Source organism: Odontesthes bonariensis, chromosome 21 (genome assembly GCF_027942865.1).
Source record: "Odontesthes bonariensis isolate fOdoBon6 chromosome 21, fOdoBon6.hap1, whole genome shotgun sequence".
In the NCBI taxonomy this organism is placed as follows: Eukaryota; Metazoa; Chordata; class Actinopteri; order Atheriniformes; family Atherinopsidae; genus Odontesthes; species Odontesthes bonariensis.
Genome location: NC_134526.1, coordinates 24,848,187 through 24,868,537, shown reverse-complemented (window position 1 = coordinate 24,868,537; position 20,351 = coordinate 24,848,187). Strand labels below are relative to the sequence as shown.

The window sequence follows — 20,351 nt, the reverse complement described above, 5'->3', positions numbered from 1 at the left end:
GTGTTGTTGTTTTTTTTCTCATAAAACTCTGTGACACTTTAGCTCAGCTTTTCATTTACTAGCGTTTGAGCATTACAGGGCAGGAGCACGACCCAATGGGTTTAACTAATAAACTGATGGAGGTGTTTCCAAAGCGGCGTGACGGAAGAGGCTTTGAACTTCTGAAAATTACAGGATCTACTCGCAGTCGAAATCTTGCTTTGCTTCAGTGTCCCAGCTCTGGATATACCCTCGCCTAATGATTGGACAGGCTACAGTCTACATAAGTCCACTTCAGCAGGACCTGCTCCTAGATTGTGTAATTACATTCATACAAAGAGAAACCATACATGTGATCACATCTCACGTGTGATGCAAGTGCGACAAGAATGTTTATTTTCTTACTTTTCATTTTGTGCTTTGTAGGAGAATTCATGACTGAAGGTCTTAACCAGTTCAGCTGATTGAATGAAACAAGTCAGCTGTGTTGCTGCAGGGTTGAAACAAAAACCTGCAGCCACACCGGCCCTTTCACGGTTCAGTTTGACACCCCTGCTCTACACCCTCTTCACCCACGACTGTGTCGCCTCCCACAAGGACAACATCGTCCTGAAGTTCGCGGATGACACCACAGTGATAGGACGTATCATCAGCAGGGATGAAGCGGCCTACAGGAGGGAGGTTTGCAAAGCTGGTGTGAGGACAACAACCTCACCCTCAACACGGACAAGACGAAGGAAATGATGGTGGACATGAGGAAGGAGAGGAAACCTCATCAGCCAAGAAGTGTGAAATGCAGGACCACCAAGCTCAAGAACTCTTTTTTTCCCCCGCTGCCATCAGACTCCATAACAGCTAATAAATTGTGAACTACAACATGTCTACATTAGCACTACCAGCATTCTGTTTATTTGTATTTGTATATAGTATTTTTACAACTTTGACTGGCATTCTTGCAGACAGCAAAGCAAGTTTTTAAAATGATTTTTTGGGGCTTTTGTGCCTTTAATGGACAGGATAGTCGAAGAGAGACAGGAAGCAGGGACAGAGAGAGGGGGAATGACATGCAGCAAAGGGTCTTCTAATGCGGGACTCGAACCAGGGCCAGCTGCAGCGAGGACTGTAGCCTCTGTACATGGGGTGCCTGCTTAACCCACTATGCCACCAACCACCAAGCAAGTTTTTCATTGTACAAGGAAACGTGTTTCACATGACAATAAAACTTTGAACTTGAACTTGCTAATTCGCTGTGTTTTTGTCTATAATAGTTCAATTTGTTGTCGTTAACTAGATCGAAGACTTGCTAAAGATCCAGCTCAAAGTTTTCGAGCAGAAGTTGCTCCACGAGAACACTTGTACTGAAGATGGATGTGAGGGATTCAGAGGACTTCTCTCATCCTACAGACATGAACAGCAGTGGGCATGCCCACTTCATTGCACTCTTGGATGTTAGTAATGTAAATTACAAAGATAAGTACATCTCAAATATTACTATTCCAATGTTTTTAGTGTTTTGCCATTATGTGTTACTGCAATCTTCTTTTACGGTGTTTTGTTGAAAAGTAGTCTGAACTGGTTAACAAATGAGTTCATTTTTTTCAGCCTTGGAATTCACAACCTTGATGCAGTGAAACGCCAGTTTTTAAAAAATATATATAGTCTACTTGACTCTAAAAAATGCTTCTGCTGCTTCTGTGTCCTCAATTAAATCAGCGACCTTTTTTCATGTACTATTGTGTACATTTCTTTCCAGGTGATGCTGCATTTGGAGAGGGAGCGATGCGGTACTTTCGGACAACCATCATTTCCCAACTGCAATATGGATTTAGCTTAAATTTGAGTAATGTCATGTCATTATTCTCTAAGTTATGTTGGAATATATTTGTGAAATTTAGTGCATGACTTAATTCCATGTTCCACATCTTTTTGCATGATGGCGCCCAAGTCAAAGGAATAGTCCTGCTGTTATTCATGTGCTACTCAATGGAGACCCTGAAATAGCAACATTTGTGATAGAAGACAGCCCAGATCTGCACATTAGGAGCATTATAAAAACTATATGGAACAGAAAGAAATCATTGCTTTTTTTGTCCTTTGGAAATTTGAACAACTTCAAATATTTCAATTCTAGCTTGAACAAGAGGAGCTTTCCCAAGAACAAAAGGATGCCATCTCTGAACTTTGTTTGTCGTGGGACCTACAGTAACTAAAACAAATCAGAGATGGCTCCATAACAAAAAATTGTTTGACATCGTTCACCCTGTTTTATGGGTGTTCATTTGCCTTTTGAAAATTGAATCAGTGAAAATAACACCTCTGAGACGGGTGATTGGTGACATTTTTACAGTTGAATAGTTTTTCTTGAGTAACTAAAGCCTGCGGTGTCTTCAGTTTGGATAAGAAACTTCTTTTATACACGTTTTTCCTGGCATGACCCCCGAAGACAACAGGAGGGTTTATACATTCTTATATATGTGTGAATGTGTGATCTGTGGCAGCTCAAGGCTCACATACTGTGTTCATCCATGTCATCCGCCCTGCTTACACCCAAATCCATTCTAATCTGTGGACATTTCAACCAGAATTTCCTCTGTGCGGCATTTACAATCCTCAATAAGTTGGCCACATTAGTTGATGGCATAAATTGATGTCAGTGGCTGTTCTTTAACTGGCGTTTCCTGATTGTGTTGCACTGGCTTTGTCCTGAAACTGACAATATTGATTTATATGTAAGCGAAAAGTCATTGTTTTAAAAATTATTTTACAGAAAATTATTTTTTTTAAGTGAGGAGTTCTAATAACAGTTTGACATCTATATGATATAATTTGTTTCTTATTATGGATAAGCTTTTTTCTATAATGCACATTTAATTGCTTCCCTGGCATTAAAGGGATAATAAATGACCAAAACAACTGGAATTGCTCAAATGATTATTTTCAACTTTTGGTATAGGCCCAAAATTCCTCAGTTGGTGCAGCCCTATTTTTTTATTCAGTTCCGTTTTATCAATAGCTCATACCATACCCGAAGATTGTAATATCTGATATACATTCCTTTTTCAGATTTTACTTTTGTTTTTAGCTCCCAGGCGAATAATTTCATCACCAACCCCACTCCTCAGAGTTTACTTGACCCTGATCACATCCTCCTGTTCTTCATCTCAGGACATATGCTCCCACACCTGAACAAACACTGGAGGGTTGTATCTGCTGTGTATCTCATGCCTGATGTTGGGTTTTCGGAGGAACTCTCGCCCCAGCATGATTCTCCCAGCAGACTCATTTGCCTGCTTGAGTGAATGTTTCTTATACGCACGGTCACCGCTTACATCAGGAAGCCTTCATTGACAAATGCAACCCCCGGAAATATTCTCTTTTTAGATCTTAAAGTTTGTTGCAGGATAACTTTTGGTCTTAACTTGGAATAAATCTACACTCATTGTATCACCTCCTTTCGACACAGCTTTTATCTCCTTCTCAAGGGTCATGGCAATGAAGTCGAATGTAACCCTTCCGAAGAAACAAGTCTGAGCAACCACTCCCCAGCCACGGTACAACCAGAAAGTCCAGACTTGTGTCGCAGCTCTGGGACACATATTGATGACAGCATATTGTTGACACGAGGCCAGATATTCTTTCAACTGTATCCGCAGAGCCTGCGATAAAGAAAAAAACGGCCCGTCTGGCTTTGTTGTGTTTGCATTTGCATAACTGCCTGTGGGAGAGCCAGATCTGACATTCAGGGTCAGACCAAAGAATCTGCAGCGGCCAACAATAGTGTTTGTTTTTGTAAGTGGTGATTTTGAAAATGGCTGCAGGGGCAAACATGCTGGAAGAACCAGAAACTGTTTACGGAGGCTGTGATGAGGAGATTTAAAATTCACACTAATGAGAGAGAGAGTAAACCCATCAGTTGGAGTGGATGGGTGTGACCAACTCTGGTGAATAAAAGACACTGAGAAGAACTTACCTCCACCTTTGTTTCTGTCGAGGGGCATCAAAAAATTCTGCCTATCTGTCCAATCAGCAAACATCTCAACAGGACATTAGAGCCTGACTCTTGACTCAACTCTTTCTCAGTCACTCGCTCAAAGGAACCAGTTTTGGCTGAGGCTGAAAAAAAATTCCTTGTCACTCCTTTGTTGCATGAGGGGGGTAGATTCATGCAGAAGCACTGGATAGGGAGGGTGGTTTGTACAAAACATGGAACACGCAACAGAGTTGACTAAATGTACTCTTTATCTGGGTGGGTGTCTTATAAAGACGAGGTTGAGTTATTCAATCAGAACATGCGATACTTTACAGATTTTAAAAGGGGCATGAAAAAAACAACTGGAAAACATTTTTTTTTTTTTTTCGTGGTAAAGTACAGTGGAGGGAGCGTCATGATTTGGGGCTGTTTGTTGCCTCTGAGTCTGGACAGTTCTCTGTCACTGACATCAAAATTAAGTTCAACAGAATGATCACGTTAACTTGGGATGATATCTGGGTAGCTTTCCAGTGACCAGTCAGAACCCGGACTTTAAACTAATAGAGATGTAGCAGAATGACCTGAAGAGAATTTTTGAATGGAAACCCAAATTGCTAAATAGAATTTTAACTCTGAAAACACACTTGTTCCTTCAGTTCCTTCAGTGTACCTTCTGTAATGCAGATCTACATCTCTGAAATGCAAAAAGAGCTAAAAAAAAAAGTGCTAGTTGGAGGATACTGACACACTCAATGTTCTTTTTTTTTTTTTAAGCTGTAAGAATCCTTCATGTTGTCATATCAACTATGAATTTTATTTGTGCACTTAACATGTTTCTTTAAGTTATGGAAACTGTGAAGGTCACACATGATAAAAAGGAGGGTCCATGTTACCTGGCTGTATAACACCTGTTGTGATAGGACCAGGGCCAGTGTTTTCACTTATCACTATAACCATATCACTATGTTTTTTTCTTGTTTTATTCTGACCAAAAAGAAGAAGCTAAAGCACTTGATTTTTCATTTGTTTTTTTTTTGTTTTTTTTTTATTCTCTTCTTCTAAGTTTATAACGATACTGTTTTGGGTCACCAAAAAAAAAAAAGAAGAATTGATTTGTTCTTTATTCCTGATGAGTCACACTACGCTCGGTGCTGCTGTTTGTGAGTGTTATCTGTCTCGGTGCTTTATCTTTGCGCCTCCTCTCATGTAAGTGTCACTTCAAAAAACCAGCTCACGGTTGCACATGGCTTTAAAACTTTGAACTCATAACAGTAACGTAAGCTGTAGTTTTTATGAGAGGTGATAAACCTCGATTAAGGAAGTTGTGAAATGAGGACTGAAGCCAGGAGGATTACTGTACAACCTCTCTGTAGCATTTCATTACAGAACTGTACTCACCAGAGAAATGGCTGGCTGCATACATTATTACTTATTAAGTGTTTCTGTTGAGGAATGAATATTACAAGAAAATTTCTTGGCCTTTTTATATATCTTTTTATAACAAACTTGCATTCACATGATTGGCTTCTAACAGCACCATATGAGTCGGTCCACTGATTTGTTGTTTGTTTTTTATATTATTCAACAACTGAAATTAGAGAGAAGGCCCATTTACCAATTTTATAGAGGCAAAAATCCAATGCTCTGAAATCCACTGACCAGTTACATCTAGTTTCCTCAGATTATTCTTTTTTACAACAGTTAACAGATAAGTTACACCAGTTAGATAATTTCTAAACTGTCTTAGACAGCAATAATACTCAAAACTGGTTAACAAGACTTAAGTAGGGTTTTCTGGCATTTTGTGGACAGAGATTTCTTTTGATCGCAGTAGTAATTTGTAAGATTTTTCAGGAGGAAAAGTGTTCTTAACAGAACTCATCATATTCAGCGGTGAGTCCTTTACGATGAGAGTAAATGAGTGCAACGTTTGCAGATAAGTTTAAGTTTTTTTTGTTGATTTCTTTCAAGTCATAATGCTTTCACTAAAAGTTGTAATATTATTTGGGGATCTTAGACTTGTCGGTTCTGAGGAGAAAAAATGATATTAATCACAAAAATAAATAAAAATACAACATCTCTTTGGTTTTCCTGAGTCCAACTTTGAGGAAGGAAAGAACTCGATTTTGATCAACCTTCCAAAGAAATAAAGAAACTCTTTGGGAATTACTTAATTTGACACAAACTTTTGATGATTTATAGAAGAAGTGTTCAAGTTTGTATTAAGAAATGAACATTTTTGCAAACAGAAAGACAGTTGGACACTCAGAACCCTATATTTCACTATATTTGACTGCTTTACATTACATTACATATGTATGTATATAGGCTACATTCATTTATCAAATCTGTCTTTTTGACTGCAGAGGCTGGAACTGGTGACCAGTTCCATATCTGACAGACAAAAGCAGACAGACTGCTCTCACCTGTCCTCCCACCCCCGGAACACAGTGACTCTGATACGGGGACACATTCATTCAGGCCAAATTCCTGCATTCGATCTAAAGACTGAAACTCTTGTATCCAAATGGGGGCGGATGCAGCTGCCTGAAAGGGTTAAACTCGTAAAAACTCATCTTCTCGGAGCTCCGCCTCACGATTGTTGAGGGTGTGTACCTCAGGAATCACACCATCCCCCAGACCCCGCCTTCCGCTTCCCGGGGCCCCCCGCGGCCCCACCCACCCTTGGACCACATTGAAATGGGTCTGATGTTGTCAAATACTACATTGCATCTCTCGTGCTTCTACAGTTACTGTTAATACCAGCTGGCGCAGGTGCAGTCCCATCAACAGACAGTGGTGTTAGAATTAAGCAGAGACCTGTAGGCTTCAGTGTGGACGCATCTTCCAGAGCGGCCCCGAAACATGAGACTCCCGTGTTACGCCTCGCTGCACATTCTCTTCTGCCTCCTTCATCAGACAAGTAAGTTAAAAAAATAAAAAAATAAAATATATAGGCCTATATATATATATATATATATATATACATATATATATGTATTGATCTGAATTTTATGAAGTAGTTGTGAAGTAGCTCGTCTATATTTTTGACTTGGCATCTTAGCATAGAAATGCTTATTTTGGAAAGAATAGTCCTTCATAGTGGGGTGTTCTTTGTACTGTTTCGGTTTAAAATGCCACTGTCCTTTTCCAGGATTAAAAAGACAATCCAACTTCATATTAGGCTATAATTTAAGTCTTTTTTTTTTTCTTTAAGCCGGCTTTTGGACGAAGCGCTTCACGTCTTGTTGCTTTCATTCATGCGCCGGCGCTCAACTCGTATCAGATTCTGCAGCCAATGAGCTTTGAGCTGTGGGAATGCCGCCTGTGTTAGGGGAAGAAAAAGAAAAAAAGAAAAGAAAAGAAAGGGTCAAGCGGGGTTTCTGAAAAGCCGGAAAGCCGGTTCTGGAAACTCCAATTATCATCATTTGGACGACTCATTTTCTTCCCCTTTATTACAGGTGCACATCTTCCAATGCAATTATCCAACATATTCACAGGACGCTGGAAGTGTAGAAATGAATGGAAGCTCTCTAATTCAGCTTCCACTTAGAAAAAAAAAAACACTGTCGGACCTGTTCCCTTCCTAGTATGCTGGTTATGGGGTGGTTAAACAAGTTGGAACTGGTTGTCACCTGTACTTCAACGCCAGTCCCAAAGATATGTGTCATCAACGGTTTGTGCACCTCACCATAGTATCAAAATGTTTTCTTTCGCTCAGATTTGGACAGTGGAACATTATCTGTGCCACCTTGACAAGAAATTTTCCGAGCAATTCCCTTATTTGTTTAAAAAGTCCATCTCTCAATCAGCTCTCTGACCAGCAAGCGTGACCTGAGAGGAGATAGTGTAAGAGAATGCTGAGGCTTTTTCAGCCAAACAGATGGACAGGTCTGCTATGTCAGAGATGTGGCAGCAAACCTGAGCATGGGCACATTTGTTATTTTCCCAACACCGACTTGCACTCGATCAATAATGCTGCCACCCGGTTCAGTTTGCCTTTCAAGGTCTGAACTTTAAGCCCATTAAGTAAATAAACAGCATGAACTTGGGTTTAGTAACATGTCATCTGTTTCAGAGAAAAGGACAGTTTGAAATCACACTTTACTAATGTCAGGATTTTGTCCCATAGGCTTTTTTTTTTTTTTTTTTACATATTTACAAATCCTTTTGTCAATATGATGTTAGTCATCATGAAACTGATTATTATCTTTATAACAAGGTCAGAGATACACAGTTTCTCACGTGGCGTCATAAAGGAATAAATAGGTTGCCCGTTTGCAATTATGGAATCTAAAACAAGTTTCCAGACACCTCGGGAGCTCGAATGGATAACACCCACCTTTATTTAACTACTGCTAAAGCAATAACCGTAACTGATGGCACCAGATGTTTCAGTTCACTAAGAGGCTATTAGGATTTGCCATGAGTGAGATGTGTAAGGAATAGGATCCATAATTCATGACTTTCCCTCCATCCATTCTTTCTCATGCCGCGCACACCGATGCAAATGTAAACACTTAAGCTTAAATATTTCATATTAAAGCTCACAGCAAAAAGCAAAAAATAAATAAAAAATTGCCTCCTTTATGAAGCCAAGCTGCTGTCCCTGTTAAACAAGTCCCTCTGGCCCCTGGCACAAAACAGGTGGCGATCCAGGGTTCCAAGCTCCCGGGGTCAGTGAGAGGAATGGCCTCCCGTACTTTTCCATCAAGTGCTGCTTCTTTCACGTTCCGTCTAATTGGTTCTTCCGGTTCAGTGGCTTCAATAGATTCATTGAAAATGAAGGGTTGGGAGGTCGACTTTGTGTTTGTGGTGCTTTTGCTGGCAGGGACTGTCCTTATCATCAGCATCCCGACTACTTACACAGGCACTGTACTCTGTGTCTCTGTCCAAGCTGTAGCTTAACCATTCATCTTTTTTGTTTTTTGAACAACACAGAGTTGTGTTTGTTCATATTTCCTTATGTGTGCCAGAATATAGCTCCCCGCCACGCACCCCTCTAGAAACACACTGTAACTATCATCATGTTTACCTTTGTTGAAGCCAAAGTGCCTATGTTACAATATATCTATAACCGGACATGGGATGGCAGCCTTTGTCCCAAATAAAACTGAAACACAAGTCAACTGAAGCCACTTTACTCTGTGATTTGTGATGTTTTTAGCCAGGCTAATGGTGTGGCTTTATTGATGACAGGGGATGTACAATAATGTTACAATGGTCAGATGAACTACATGTTCGTATCTGTCTGTCACAGATGCACTAGTAACGTGTGGAGTCAACCAGTTCCAGTGTGGGAATGGGAAATGTATCACACTGAGATGGGTATGTGATGGCACAGATGACTGTGGAGACGGAACAGATGAACTTCCTGGTACTTGCTGTGAGTATCATGTGATGTCTGGTTGGAATTGTTAACATTTTGATTCATGTACTCCCCAAATCCTTCAGAGGAAAGAAGATAACATTTTTTTTTTTTGCTCCCATGTCTAGTGGCCAGAACATGTAAGCCAACAGAGTTCAGTTGCAAAGACCGCCTTAACCAGTGTATACCGAGCTCCTGGCGCTGCGACGGAAACGCTGAATGCGAGAATGGAGCTGATGAGGAGAGCTGTGGTAAGCACGCAGTTTCTCTCTTGTCAGGCTTTCTCAGAATAGGCAGAATTATTTTTCCCCTTATCGGCCTGTCATGTAACTCCTCTCCCAGCTGCCAAGCAGTGCACAGACTCCGAGTTCCGCTGCACGAGTGGCCAGTGTGTGTCTTCCTCCTTCGTGTGTGACGACGATGTAGACTGTGACGACGGCAGCGACGAGGTCTCGTGCCCAGCCATCACCTGCAGCTCTGCGTCCTTCCAGTGCAACAACACGGTTTGTGTTCCACGTCTGTGGGCCTGCGACGGCGACGCCGACTGCATCGACGGCTCGGATGAGTGGCCCCAGTACTGCGGCATGAAGAGCCCTGCCTCTCCTGCCACTCACGAGTGCTCCTCCCTGGAGTTCCACTGTGGCAGCGGAGAGTGCATCCATGGTAGCTGGAAGTGTGATGGAGACGCCGACTGCCTTGATCGATCAGATGAAGCTGGCTGTGGTAAGTATGAAATTCTTAATAAATTCTGTTTTTTCTGTTCTGCCATTAGGTTCAGTCCTCATATTGTGAACTCTCTCTTTATCCCTCTAGCTCATACCACCTGCCGTCCTGATGAGTTTGAATGCGGTGATGGAACCTGTATTCATGGCAGCCGCCAGTGCAACCATCAATATGACTGTAGAGACAGAAGCGATGAATCTGGCTGCGTCAATGGTACGAATCTCTTCTACACTTTCTCCCCTTTGGCAGCTAAATACAGCCTCCATTCCAAAAAGTTGGAATGCTGTTTAGAATATACCAACCAATATTTAATCACAATGGAGCTTAGAAAGCATGTAAAATGTTGGAAGTGATTTACCAAATGTGTCAGTTGGTGAAATGTCTGGAACCCAGGCAGACCAGTCCAGCAATTGTAATAAATGCAGTACGTTTGTCTTGCTGAAATATGCAAGGCCTTCCCTTAAAAAGATTAGGCTTCAGTGGGGTTGTTTGGATGGTGTTGGTAACGAGCCACATGGTCCCTCTCCTCTTTCATCTGGAGGAGACAGCGTCCATGATTTCCACAAAGAATTTCAATTTTAAAAACAGATCTGGCTTCTCTTTGGCATGATAGAGCTTTAACCTGAATTTATGGATGGCCCAGTGTACTGTGCTTACAGACAATGATTTCTGGAGGTTTTCCTGAGTACATGTCAGTGAATATCCATCACAAAATCATGCAGTGCTGCCTGAGGGTCCAAAGATTACAGGCATCCAATAGTCTGTACAATTTTTCGTTGAGAAAAATTATTCTGACATTGCTCCAAAATTCGGAGATGCATTTTGTTTTGCAGAATTCTGTCCATCTTTGCTTCTGAGAGACTCAGCCTCTCAAAGGTGCTCTTTTCATACCCAACCTTGCTCCTGACCTGTTGTGAATTAACTTAATTAGTTACAACATGTTTCTCAAGCAGTACTACTTACTTTTGCAGCCTTTTGCTGCCGTTGTCCCAACTTTTTTTGAGATGTGTTGCTGCCGTCATTGTCAAGATGAGTCTCATGGTTTATGAGATTTTCAAATTAATGCATTCTAGTTTTGTTCACATTTTACCCAGCCTCACAGTCTTTTTTTGGAATTGGAGTTGTACAATAACATCTGTGTCATCTGATGTCATGTTTTTTTTCAATCCGTTATCCACAGTGACTCTCTGTGGAGGCCCGACGAGGTTTAAGTGCCGCAGTGGGGAGTGCATAAGCATGGAGAAAGTGTGCGACAACAAGCGTGATTGTAGGGATTGGTCAGATGAGCCTCTTAGGGAATGTGGTGAGTACAGAGGGCCTTAATTGTCTGTTTAATTACTACTTCATGTATCTAATTAGGGTCTCTGCAGCTTCAGACTCCTGATTATACCCAATAACAAAGTTATTTTCTTCTTCTTCTCCCGGCAGACTCCAATGAGTGTCTCTACAACAATGGCGGTTGCTCTCACGTTTGCAATGACCTGAAGATCGGCTACGAGTGCTTGTGTCCAACTGGATTCACCTTAACCGACAAAAGACGCTGCCAAGGTAAAGCACACAGCTGTAATATAGTTAAACATCAGTTTTCTTTCTTCAGGCTTCATTCTAACATGAACTTTACTCAGATTAACAAATGATACCAGCAGCTTGTTTACCATGACGCAAATCTTTCCCGTAGCTGACTGTGCTTTCTGATAAAGCGAGAACTTGTAATCCTTGTGGACTCTGCAGTGTTCTATTTTAATTTCAACTCCTTTTTTTTCTTTTCTCCCCAAATCAGATATTGATGAGTGTGCCAACCCAGACACCTGCAGTCAAATCTGCATCAACCAGATTGGCAGCTACAAATGCGAATGCGAGGAGGGTTACCAAGTTGACCCAGCAACCAAGGCTTGCAAGGCTATTGGTGAGCACGAGTTATTTTTTTAACTTTATTATATAACTGTCAGATGTTGAAAAAAGATCAATAACTGTTCCAAATTTGATTTGTCCTGAAGCATTTGTAGAGATAAAGAAAAAAATCTATGCTGAATAGGCACACAATCTTTGATAAAAATCAAATCAATACTCAAAATTCTGATTTCCCTCAAAAAGAGGTAGCTACTTAGCCTAGCTAGCCCTTACTAGCACGAGACATTACTTTTGTCTCTGTTATTTCAACACCTGCCAAGTCAACAGTAGCTTTTCACTGTGTTTGTCCCACATTGTGCAAAATAGAGGCTATAAGTACCGTCAGCTGTTTGATACAGGGTTCTAGTTGTGGACTGAAACATGCTCAGTGGTCCAGTCCATTGCTAAAATACAACTTCCCATATAAATTCTAACTTGAATTTGACTTATTACAGACTACTAAAAGAAAAAGAAGTAACTTTCCAACTTTGATTTTGTAGGTACAATAGCCTACCTTTTCTTCACCAACCGTCATGAAGTCAGAAAGATGACGTTGGACAAAAGTGAATACACAAGAGTAATTCCCCGTCTAAAGAACGTGGTGGCTCTCGACATGAACATTGCCACGAAAGAGATCTATTGGTCTGACATTTCCCAGAAGAAAATCTACAGGTGAGCAACACTGAAATCAGGATTGAGGTAGTGTTTTTTGTTTCCTGCACTCCTGTTTGACGCCTGTTTCGATTTTCAACCCAGAACCCCGATGGACACGGCTGATGACTCCTCTCGTCACCACATTATGATCGGTAACGATATCGATGCTCCTGAAGGAATCGCCTTCGACTGGATTCATCGTAACCTCTACTGGACCGACAGCATTCGCAGCACTATCTCTGTGGTAACTTCTGATGGCAGCCGCCGCAAAACTCTCTTCCAGCAAGACTTATCTAAACCCCGAGCAATTGTGGTCGATCCCCACAGCAAGTAAGCGAGCAGTAAAAGTTTTCTACGTGTGTGTACTATCCACATGAGACAATGTGTTGGTGATTTAACTCACATTTTTGTCTCTTCACAGCTTTGTCTACTGGACGGACTGGGGCAATCCAGCTAAGATTGAGAAGGGAGGTCTTAACGGAGGAGACCGCACCGCTCTGGTTACCGACAACATTGTTTGGCCTAATGGCATCACAATTGGTAAACTCAGGCATTCATGTCCATCATGGTTTCAAGTTGTTGATTTATTCATGTGTGCATAATAAATGGTGGTGACTCTGGTCTGACCTGCCACCCCTCCCCTACTCTCCAAACCCCCAGACCTGCTAAACCAGAGGCTCTACTGGGTGGACTCTAAGCTGCACACTCTCTCCAGTATCGATGTCCAAGGCGGTGGTCGCCGCACCCTCATTATTGACGAGCACAGGCTGGCTCACCCACTGGGACTCACTGTTTTCGAGGTAGACAGCAAACACGGCATCCCATAAACTCCTCACTGAATGTAAATTGAGGATTTTCTCACTATGTTTCATCCCTAAATGATAATCCGTCCTTGTTTGGGACTCTTTTAGGAAAAAGTGTTCTGGACAGATGTTAGCAATAATGCCATCCTCAGCGCAAACAGACTGACAGGTGATGACATCACACGGGTGGCAGAGCACCTATCGTCACCAGAGGACATCATCCTCTACCATAACCTCAAGCAACCTGCTGGTAAGTTTCACATCTGAAAACACCAAAGTGCTGGTAATATGCTTTAATGGACTGATATCAAAGCAAGAATATTTCTAACTGGACTTATTCATTCAGTAATCAGGTCAATATTTAGTTATTTAATGATGGGAACTTTGTGTTTTCTTTAATACAGTGACAGAATGTCACTGTATTAAAGAAATCAGTACAATACTGTAAAAAAGAGTATTGTACTTCTTTCCATTCCTTTTTTCGAAACAATGTGTGGTGTTTTGTTATATATTAGCACTTTATGTGATTTTTTTTTTTTAATTTCTCTTTTTTCTTTCTTTTGTATGTACAAAGAGTTACATAATTTTTTTTATACATGTTCGAAAATAAAAAATATATAAAAATATATCTATCTATCTTTGTAACATCTGCATCTTCTTTTTTTCCTTTTTTAAATAGTATTTTTTTCTCGATGGAAAAGTAGAAAAAAAAGAACTTTCCCGAGCACTAGATGCTTAAGGTAGTCGACCAAGCCTTGGACTTAAAGCTAAATTTGTTTGGAATGAGTTTTTTGGAATAATTGATGCACTTAACGTATAATAGTGTTGTGGAGAAAAGAGTGGTCGGACTTGTCTTTGATCAGAGCGACACAGAGACAGCATCATACACGCAAATTCCCGATATTATTCTGTTTGTATGTGGCCCAAACCCAATGTCTATCCGGCACCTGCTATCTGAGAATGCTACTGCTACTCTTCTCAGTTTGGAGAACCAGAATCCTGACAGAAACAGCTTCTCAGAGGGGGGGCCACAAAAGAGCGAATTTTCACCATCGAAAACAACTCAAACCGTAAAAATGTTTTAGCTGTTCGGTGTGAACTTTACATAGAGACTATTTTCTCAGCTAAAGATTGTCTGTGACTGCTCCATGCTCCTACTCCATGGATCCTACTGCTGATCAGCTGTTACTCCCAATTTACCAAAATACCAACCACAAGATAGTAGAAATGAATGAAAGTTTACACAAGGGCCTAAAAGAAATAAAGAGATAAGACCTAAGAGAGATAAAACTGAGAAAAAGTCTTGTGTTTCACTGTTGCCAGAAAAGATGTGGACTTTAAATGAGCTAAAGTGTAAAGCTGCTGAACTAAAACTACATTTTCTTTTTCCTTTGCAGGAAGAGACTGGTGTCGGGTGGCTAACGGCAGCTGTGAATTCATGTGCCTGGCTGCCCCTCAAGTGGGCAGACATCCCCCCAAATATACCTGTGTCTGTCCAGATAACATGATGCTTGCCAGTGATATGAGAGCGTGTGTGCCTGGTGGGTACACAGTCACGGAAAAAATGCTGTTTAATGTCAAAAGGAAAATTCAAGTGCAAAATCATACAGAAACGATTCAATGTTAAATAGTTCAAGTAGTTGTTGTGCTAATTACCATCTTCTATTTGTGTAATTCACTAGCCGTGCCAACACCTGAAGCTCCTTTATTGCCTCAGTCTCCAACCACGCGCCCCTCTCGTCCCTCTCGTCTGCCGCCAGTGCCCCCCAGAACCACGCCAAAGACCACACTGAAGCCTCAGGTCCACACCACCATAGTGCCAGTGTTAAACCCTAGCACTGCCCCCAAGCCAAGGCAGCGTACCACAAAGCCTCCGGTCAGGAGCACCACACCTTTACCAAAGACAACCTCGCCTCGGCCGGAGGAGCCTAAAATCCTGAGGACCACCACCGAAACTCCAGTTACCTCTCCAGGCAAGCTGCCAACGTGATAACATTGCACGTTTTCGATCTTTTCAGTTTTACTGTGTGCATCACTCTCGGCAACGTGACTGGCCGCCCGTATGCAGGTCAGCTTTATGTATCATTAACTTAGATTGTTTTGTTAATCTTTTCCTCAGATGTCCTACTTGCATTTGCTTCTGATATCCCAAAGACTGCCCCTACCTCTGCATTAGCTATTTACCTCATCTTACCTCTGGGTGAGTAGCTTTAGCAGATGCTGTCGCTCAAATACCAACTATTTTTGATCACATTACCCAGCCGCCATGTGTCATCTCACACTGGATCTCTGTTTCTCAAACAGCAATCATTTGTCTGTTGGCTGTTGGTGGTGTGTTGCTGTGGAGGAACTACAGGCTGAGGAACACCAACACAATTCACTTTGATAACCCTGTTTATCAGAAAACCACGGAGGACCAGGTGCACATTTGGAGGAGCCACAGTCCTGACGGTTACACCTACCCAAAAGTAAGTTTGAGAAGTTACTGCTAAGATATCAATATCAATTCAAATGGGAAATTACTCCTACTTCTACTGCACTGTATATTATATGTTATAGTATGTTAGAATGAGCTTATACGGGCTGTGGTATCTGACATTCTTTTCCTTTTTTACCTCATCAGAGACAAATTGTGAGCTTGGACGAAGAAGCAGACAATCCAACCTTCAACGAAAACTGAGAAATGTCGGGCAGAGTGGAGAAAGTAGCCTCGGCGATAAGCTACATTCAAAGTCCTTTAGCATTTTTACCTCACGCAGCACAGAGATATGGCGGTCAAAGCCTGTATCTGCCAACCTTTAACCACTATATCCTCACAGACAAACAAGCGCTCTACAGTGGAAAAACAGGGTGAAAGCTGTTTTCAGGGAGGACTTCCATTTCCAAAAAAGCCTACCAAATCATGAGATTATGGACTTCTCGGTCGATTTTCCTTTGCATGATATTCAAACTGGGATGTCGATAGTAGAACTGGAGGAAAGTGTCATTGCTGAAGCCGCGTTATGTCTCGCTTTTCATGCATCATTGTAACTTCTAAATGGTCAAATCCTCCAGCCAGTGTCAGGCAAAACACATTTTGTAAATGTCAATCGAGTAGATGAGTGACAAGCTGTCGATGGAGCATTAATATATCTTGTACTATTTATAATTGAAAGCAAGTAAGATCAAATGTGTAATTAGTTAGCCAATGGGGGGAGTGTGTTACTTCAGCTGTAACTGTAAACTGTTTGTTGTCTTTCGTTCAACAAATCTGTTGATGGTAGCGTTATATTTACCACACAGAGTTCACAAACATGTCAATCTTTTCCTTTTAAGTTCATCGTAGCATAAGTCATGCGCGCACTAGTTGAACCTTTGTGACCTAAACGCGTCCCATAACAATGCTTTGTGGGGCGAACTGCACCAGCAGCTGTTTCAGAAGTAGCCCAAAAACATCCTAAATGAAAGAAAGTTCGCCCGTTCATCTCAGTGAAAACGCAGCGCACGGTGTGTTTGTGATTACGTTTCACACCACAAAAGACTTCAGATCCAACATATCGCCACACGGTCCATCAGCAGCTGGGTCTAGTTTTTTTTTTTTTAAATGCCTTTTTTAGATTCAGACTGCTGATTTGTGATCAGCTGTCAGTGTATTAGACATCTTCATAACCTTTTCTTTCAGGAGGACTAAATTCCTGGAAGGCTGAATAGCTTTCGTGCAGCCATGTGTGACCCACAGGCCTGAGTCTAATGCTCCATATAGCGGCACGTGTACATTTATGTGCTCCCCTAGGGCCGGTTTGCCTTATTCTAGCATTCCTGTGTGCCCTACTGTGACTTTAAGACGGGGATTTCGGTGGCTATTTGGGCTCATTTATTTGAATTAAAGAGAAATGTGTGCCTTTTAATGATTAAACCTTTTGTTCAGATGTTCATGTTGATGCTGTTGAACTCGGTGGATATGAAATCAACAATTAAGCCTGTTTAAAAGGGAATGATTTAGGAATATGGCAATGCTGCGTGCAGGGGAGGTTATGCCTGAAAGAGACTTAATTATAGTGTGAGTTGATGAATGCACAACTACCGTTCAAGTCAGCTTTCCTTCCACTGACCAACAACTGATTAAGTGTAAATACAATGTTGATAAATGTACATATTTGTCTTCCACTGTTTTTTTGGATGTTTTAGCCTTTCAACACATGCTGTACATAAATAAATGCTTTTATTTATTATTGAATCTATTATGTCTGGAGTCTGTTTTTCAGTGGCTGTATAAGGATTTATTTTTTAGTCAGTATTGAGTATAATCATTTCTAAATCTGGGCTTCATTACCTTTCACTGGCCAGTGCTGATTATCTGTCAATGCTGGGTTTGATGGACATAAATTTCACAATATCACTCTGATATCAAGTAGTGGAGATGACAATAACTATATGGAGATATAAGTAGCAGTAAAACTGAAGCAGCGGTTTGTTTATGCCGCTGATTGCTCAGAAACGGCGCTTTACCCATCTACCTTTCCTCCTACGCAGATAGATGGACAGATAAATATACTTCATTGATCCCAAACTGGGAAATTACAGTGCGGCAAAGCTTCAAACTGTTTCTCTCGGTTGTTATCGTGACCATATGGTTTATGTATGCAGTCAAGGCTGGTAATGTGGGTCAGTTTTTTTTTCTTTTTTCTCACTGCTTCTGTAGCTGTTCTATAGAAAGCAAGAGTTTTCCTAGAAAACCAGGGGTCACAGTGAAAACAGGCCATCCATTTTTTGTTTTTTTTCCCCGTTCTGGTAACAGAAAGGGGAAAACATTTCCACGATCTTTCTTTTTATGACCACAAGTCTATTGCAAAGTCGTGCACATTAAATAATGCCCCTGAAAAAAACTGGCAATCCCTCCCTCTTAATTGAAAGGCCCATTATTTTACACATTTTGGAAAAGCATTGTCAAGCAAGAGGAGTTTAATAAATTAGTGATACGTTAAGTTGGGCTGAATTGCATTTGTTTCCATGGAAAAATCGAGTTTTCCATCAAGTCAAGCAGTTTGGGCTTATCCGTGTTCTTGTTTGAGACACAAAATCAAAAACTTCCATTTGCGATATGAAAGATGTGATAATATTAGAATTATCAGCCCCTAAGATGACGGAAAATTAGACTACAGGGTCTATACTATGGCCATATGTTGTGTTATCTATTTTTCTAGTCTGATAAGCCTATTTTTTGTGGAAAGTGTGATTGTAAAGTACAGCAGCAGGTATCAGACAGTTCCGTTATCCTGCCCACATGTTGTCAAACCCACAAAAACTGCACACATGTCAAGTGCAAAGTTCAAGGCTGAGGAAGAGCGGAAGTGTTGGAGCTGATAACAAGGGGCGAAAAGATGCTGCGGCGTATCTGTACGCATGTGGGAAAACACACAGATAAGAAAACAAGCCGACTTTCAGACCTCCCTCGGAGGAGAAGCCAAACAACAAACAGTTAAACTGCGAAGGATGATCAATGTAACGCCAAGACCGCGAGTCCTGGGCACAGCTTGTTTCTGTTTGCACATACGGCACAATATGTCTGTTTTTTTTCTCTTGAATCATTAATGATTCATTTCACAACAAAGGGTCAGGTACAGCGAGAGCATTCCAGTAAATTCCCAGATGAAATGATGCTACCTTTAAGGCACACTCAGTTTCCAAATCTATGTGCCTTTTCTTGGTGTGTGACTCAATTTTAATTTCAAGTCATGTCTGATTTGGTGTTTTTTTCTTAATTTCCTATGAAGGTAAGTATCCCAGATTGAATTAGATAACCTCATTATAATATAGGACATTATTACCTGTTATACACATATTGGTATTAAACCCTCTGAGCAAGTACCAGTAAAGACTGGCTGCTGTGACCTGATCCTTAAACAACAGCAGTCAGCTGGAGCATCGCTGACCTTTGGTCAGACTATGTGGTGCTGGAGGAAGACCAACCTCATTTCAAAGGTACACACTGCTCAGTAGACAAAAGCTTGACCAAGTGTTCCACTAACATTAATTGAGCAAAGTCGTTCACCAAGAACAAGAAGAGAGTGATCTTTCACAATGCACAACAGTGCATTGTGAAAGTTGCTCTTTCCTCTGGCAGTTTTTCCCTATTTTGTTACTAAATAACCAAATAACTAATGGGAGGCGATGCATCATTTTATCAGCACAGCATACCAGATTTTTTCTTTTTTAAAAGAAGACAAAAAGAAGAAAACTTTGAGAGTGCACAAGTGTTTTTTTTCCCCTCCCAAACCCCCCATACTTTATAAGGCCCCTTTTTCCCACCAGTCACAGCTCTTAGGGTATGCCTCAATAACTTTGGGCCAACATTTTTGTCCACACCAGGACAGAACGGCTCCAGCTCCTTTTGGTGGGATTGATCCGGCTGGTGTACAACAATCTTTAAAACATACCATACTGAGGTCTGGGCTTTGATGTTCCAGAACATTTGAAATGTTTCCTTTTAGACCTTTCAGCATTGCTTTAGCAGTGTGCTCCGGACCGTCGTCATGCTGAATGGTGAACCTCTGTCCCAGTTTCAATTGTGTAGAAAACTGGTTTTCATCAAGATTTTGCTTGTAACCATTTAGCATTCTTTATCATCACTGTGCTGCTGTGGATGTATTCAGATCGCCCAGAGGTGGATTTTCTGGTGGTTTTGTTTGTAGTCTGTGTTCAACTGAGGACATTGTTTTTAGTTTTAAGTGTAAAGTTTGTCAGCATAGTTTGCCTGCTGTTACCAATTGGCATACACTGCAGGGAAAGACCAATATTGTAGACTGTAGGCTAAATGTAACGACTTTTACGAACCAATGCACTTTTCAGCTGACCGTACTGCATTCTAATTGTTGAAAAATGTTAAAAGTCTGCTTAAGATTTTAATGGCATTGAATGCTACGTGTAAAGACACAAATACTGGACCAACTAATCTTTATGTATCAATCCTGAATTAGCAAAATTT

General features: G+C 41.1%; 1 protein-coding gene across 1 annotated transcript; it reads left to right on the top strand.

Annotated features, from left to right (window-relative positions):
• The first annotated feature begins 6,689 nt into the window (after nt 1-6,689).
• On the top strand, nt 6,690-17,603 carry ldlra (low density lipoprotein receptor a). Its single transcript, XM_075454118.1, has 18 exons — nt 6,690-6,872; nt 9,210-9,335; nt 9,446-9,568; nt 9,660-10,040; nt 10,131-10,253; nt 11,221-11,343; nt 11,469-11,588; nt 11,821-11,946; nt 12,431-12,602; nt 12,687-12,914; nt 13,006-13,124; nt 13,245-13,384; nt 13,496-13,637; nt 14,785-14,928; nt 15,070-15,360; nt 15,507-15,587; nt 15,692-15,855; nt 16,011-17,603. The coding sequence occupies exons 1-18, from the start codon at nt 6,815-6,817 to the stop codon at nt 16,065-16,067; spliced, it is 2,718 nt and encodes a 905-aa protein (XP_075310233.1). The 5' UTR covers nt 6,690-6,814; the 3' UTR covers nt 16,068-17,603.
• The last annotated feature ends 2,748 nt before the right edge of the window (nt 17,604-20,351 follow it).

What these genes read in the sequence shown, in the direction of transcription:
- ldlra (XM_075454118.1), top strand. Translation starts at nt 6,815, where the DNA reads ATGAGACTCCCGTGTTACGCCTCGCTGCACATTCTCTTCTGCCTCCTT. An exon ending in CTGCCTCCTTCATCAGACAA is followed by an intron (nt 6,873 to 9,209) that starts GTAAGTTAAAAA and finishes TGTCTGTCACAG; the next exon opens with ATGCACTAGTAACGTGTGGA. An exon ending in TGAATCTGGCTGCGTCAATG is followed by an intron (nt 10,254 to 11,220) that starts GTACGAATCTCT and finishes CGTTATCCACAG; the next exon opens with TGACTCTCTGTGGAGGCCCG.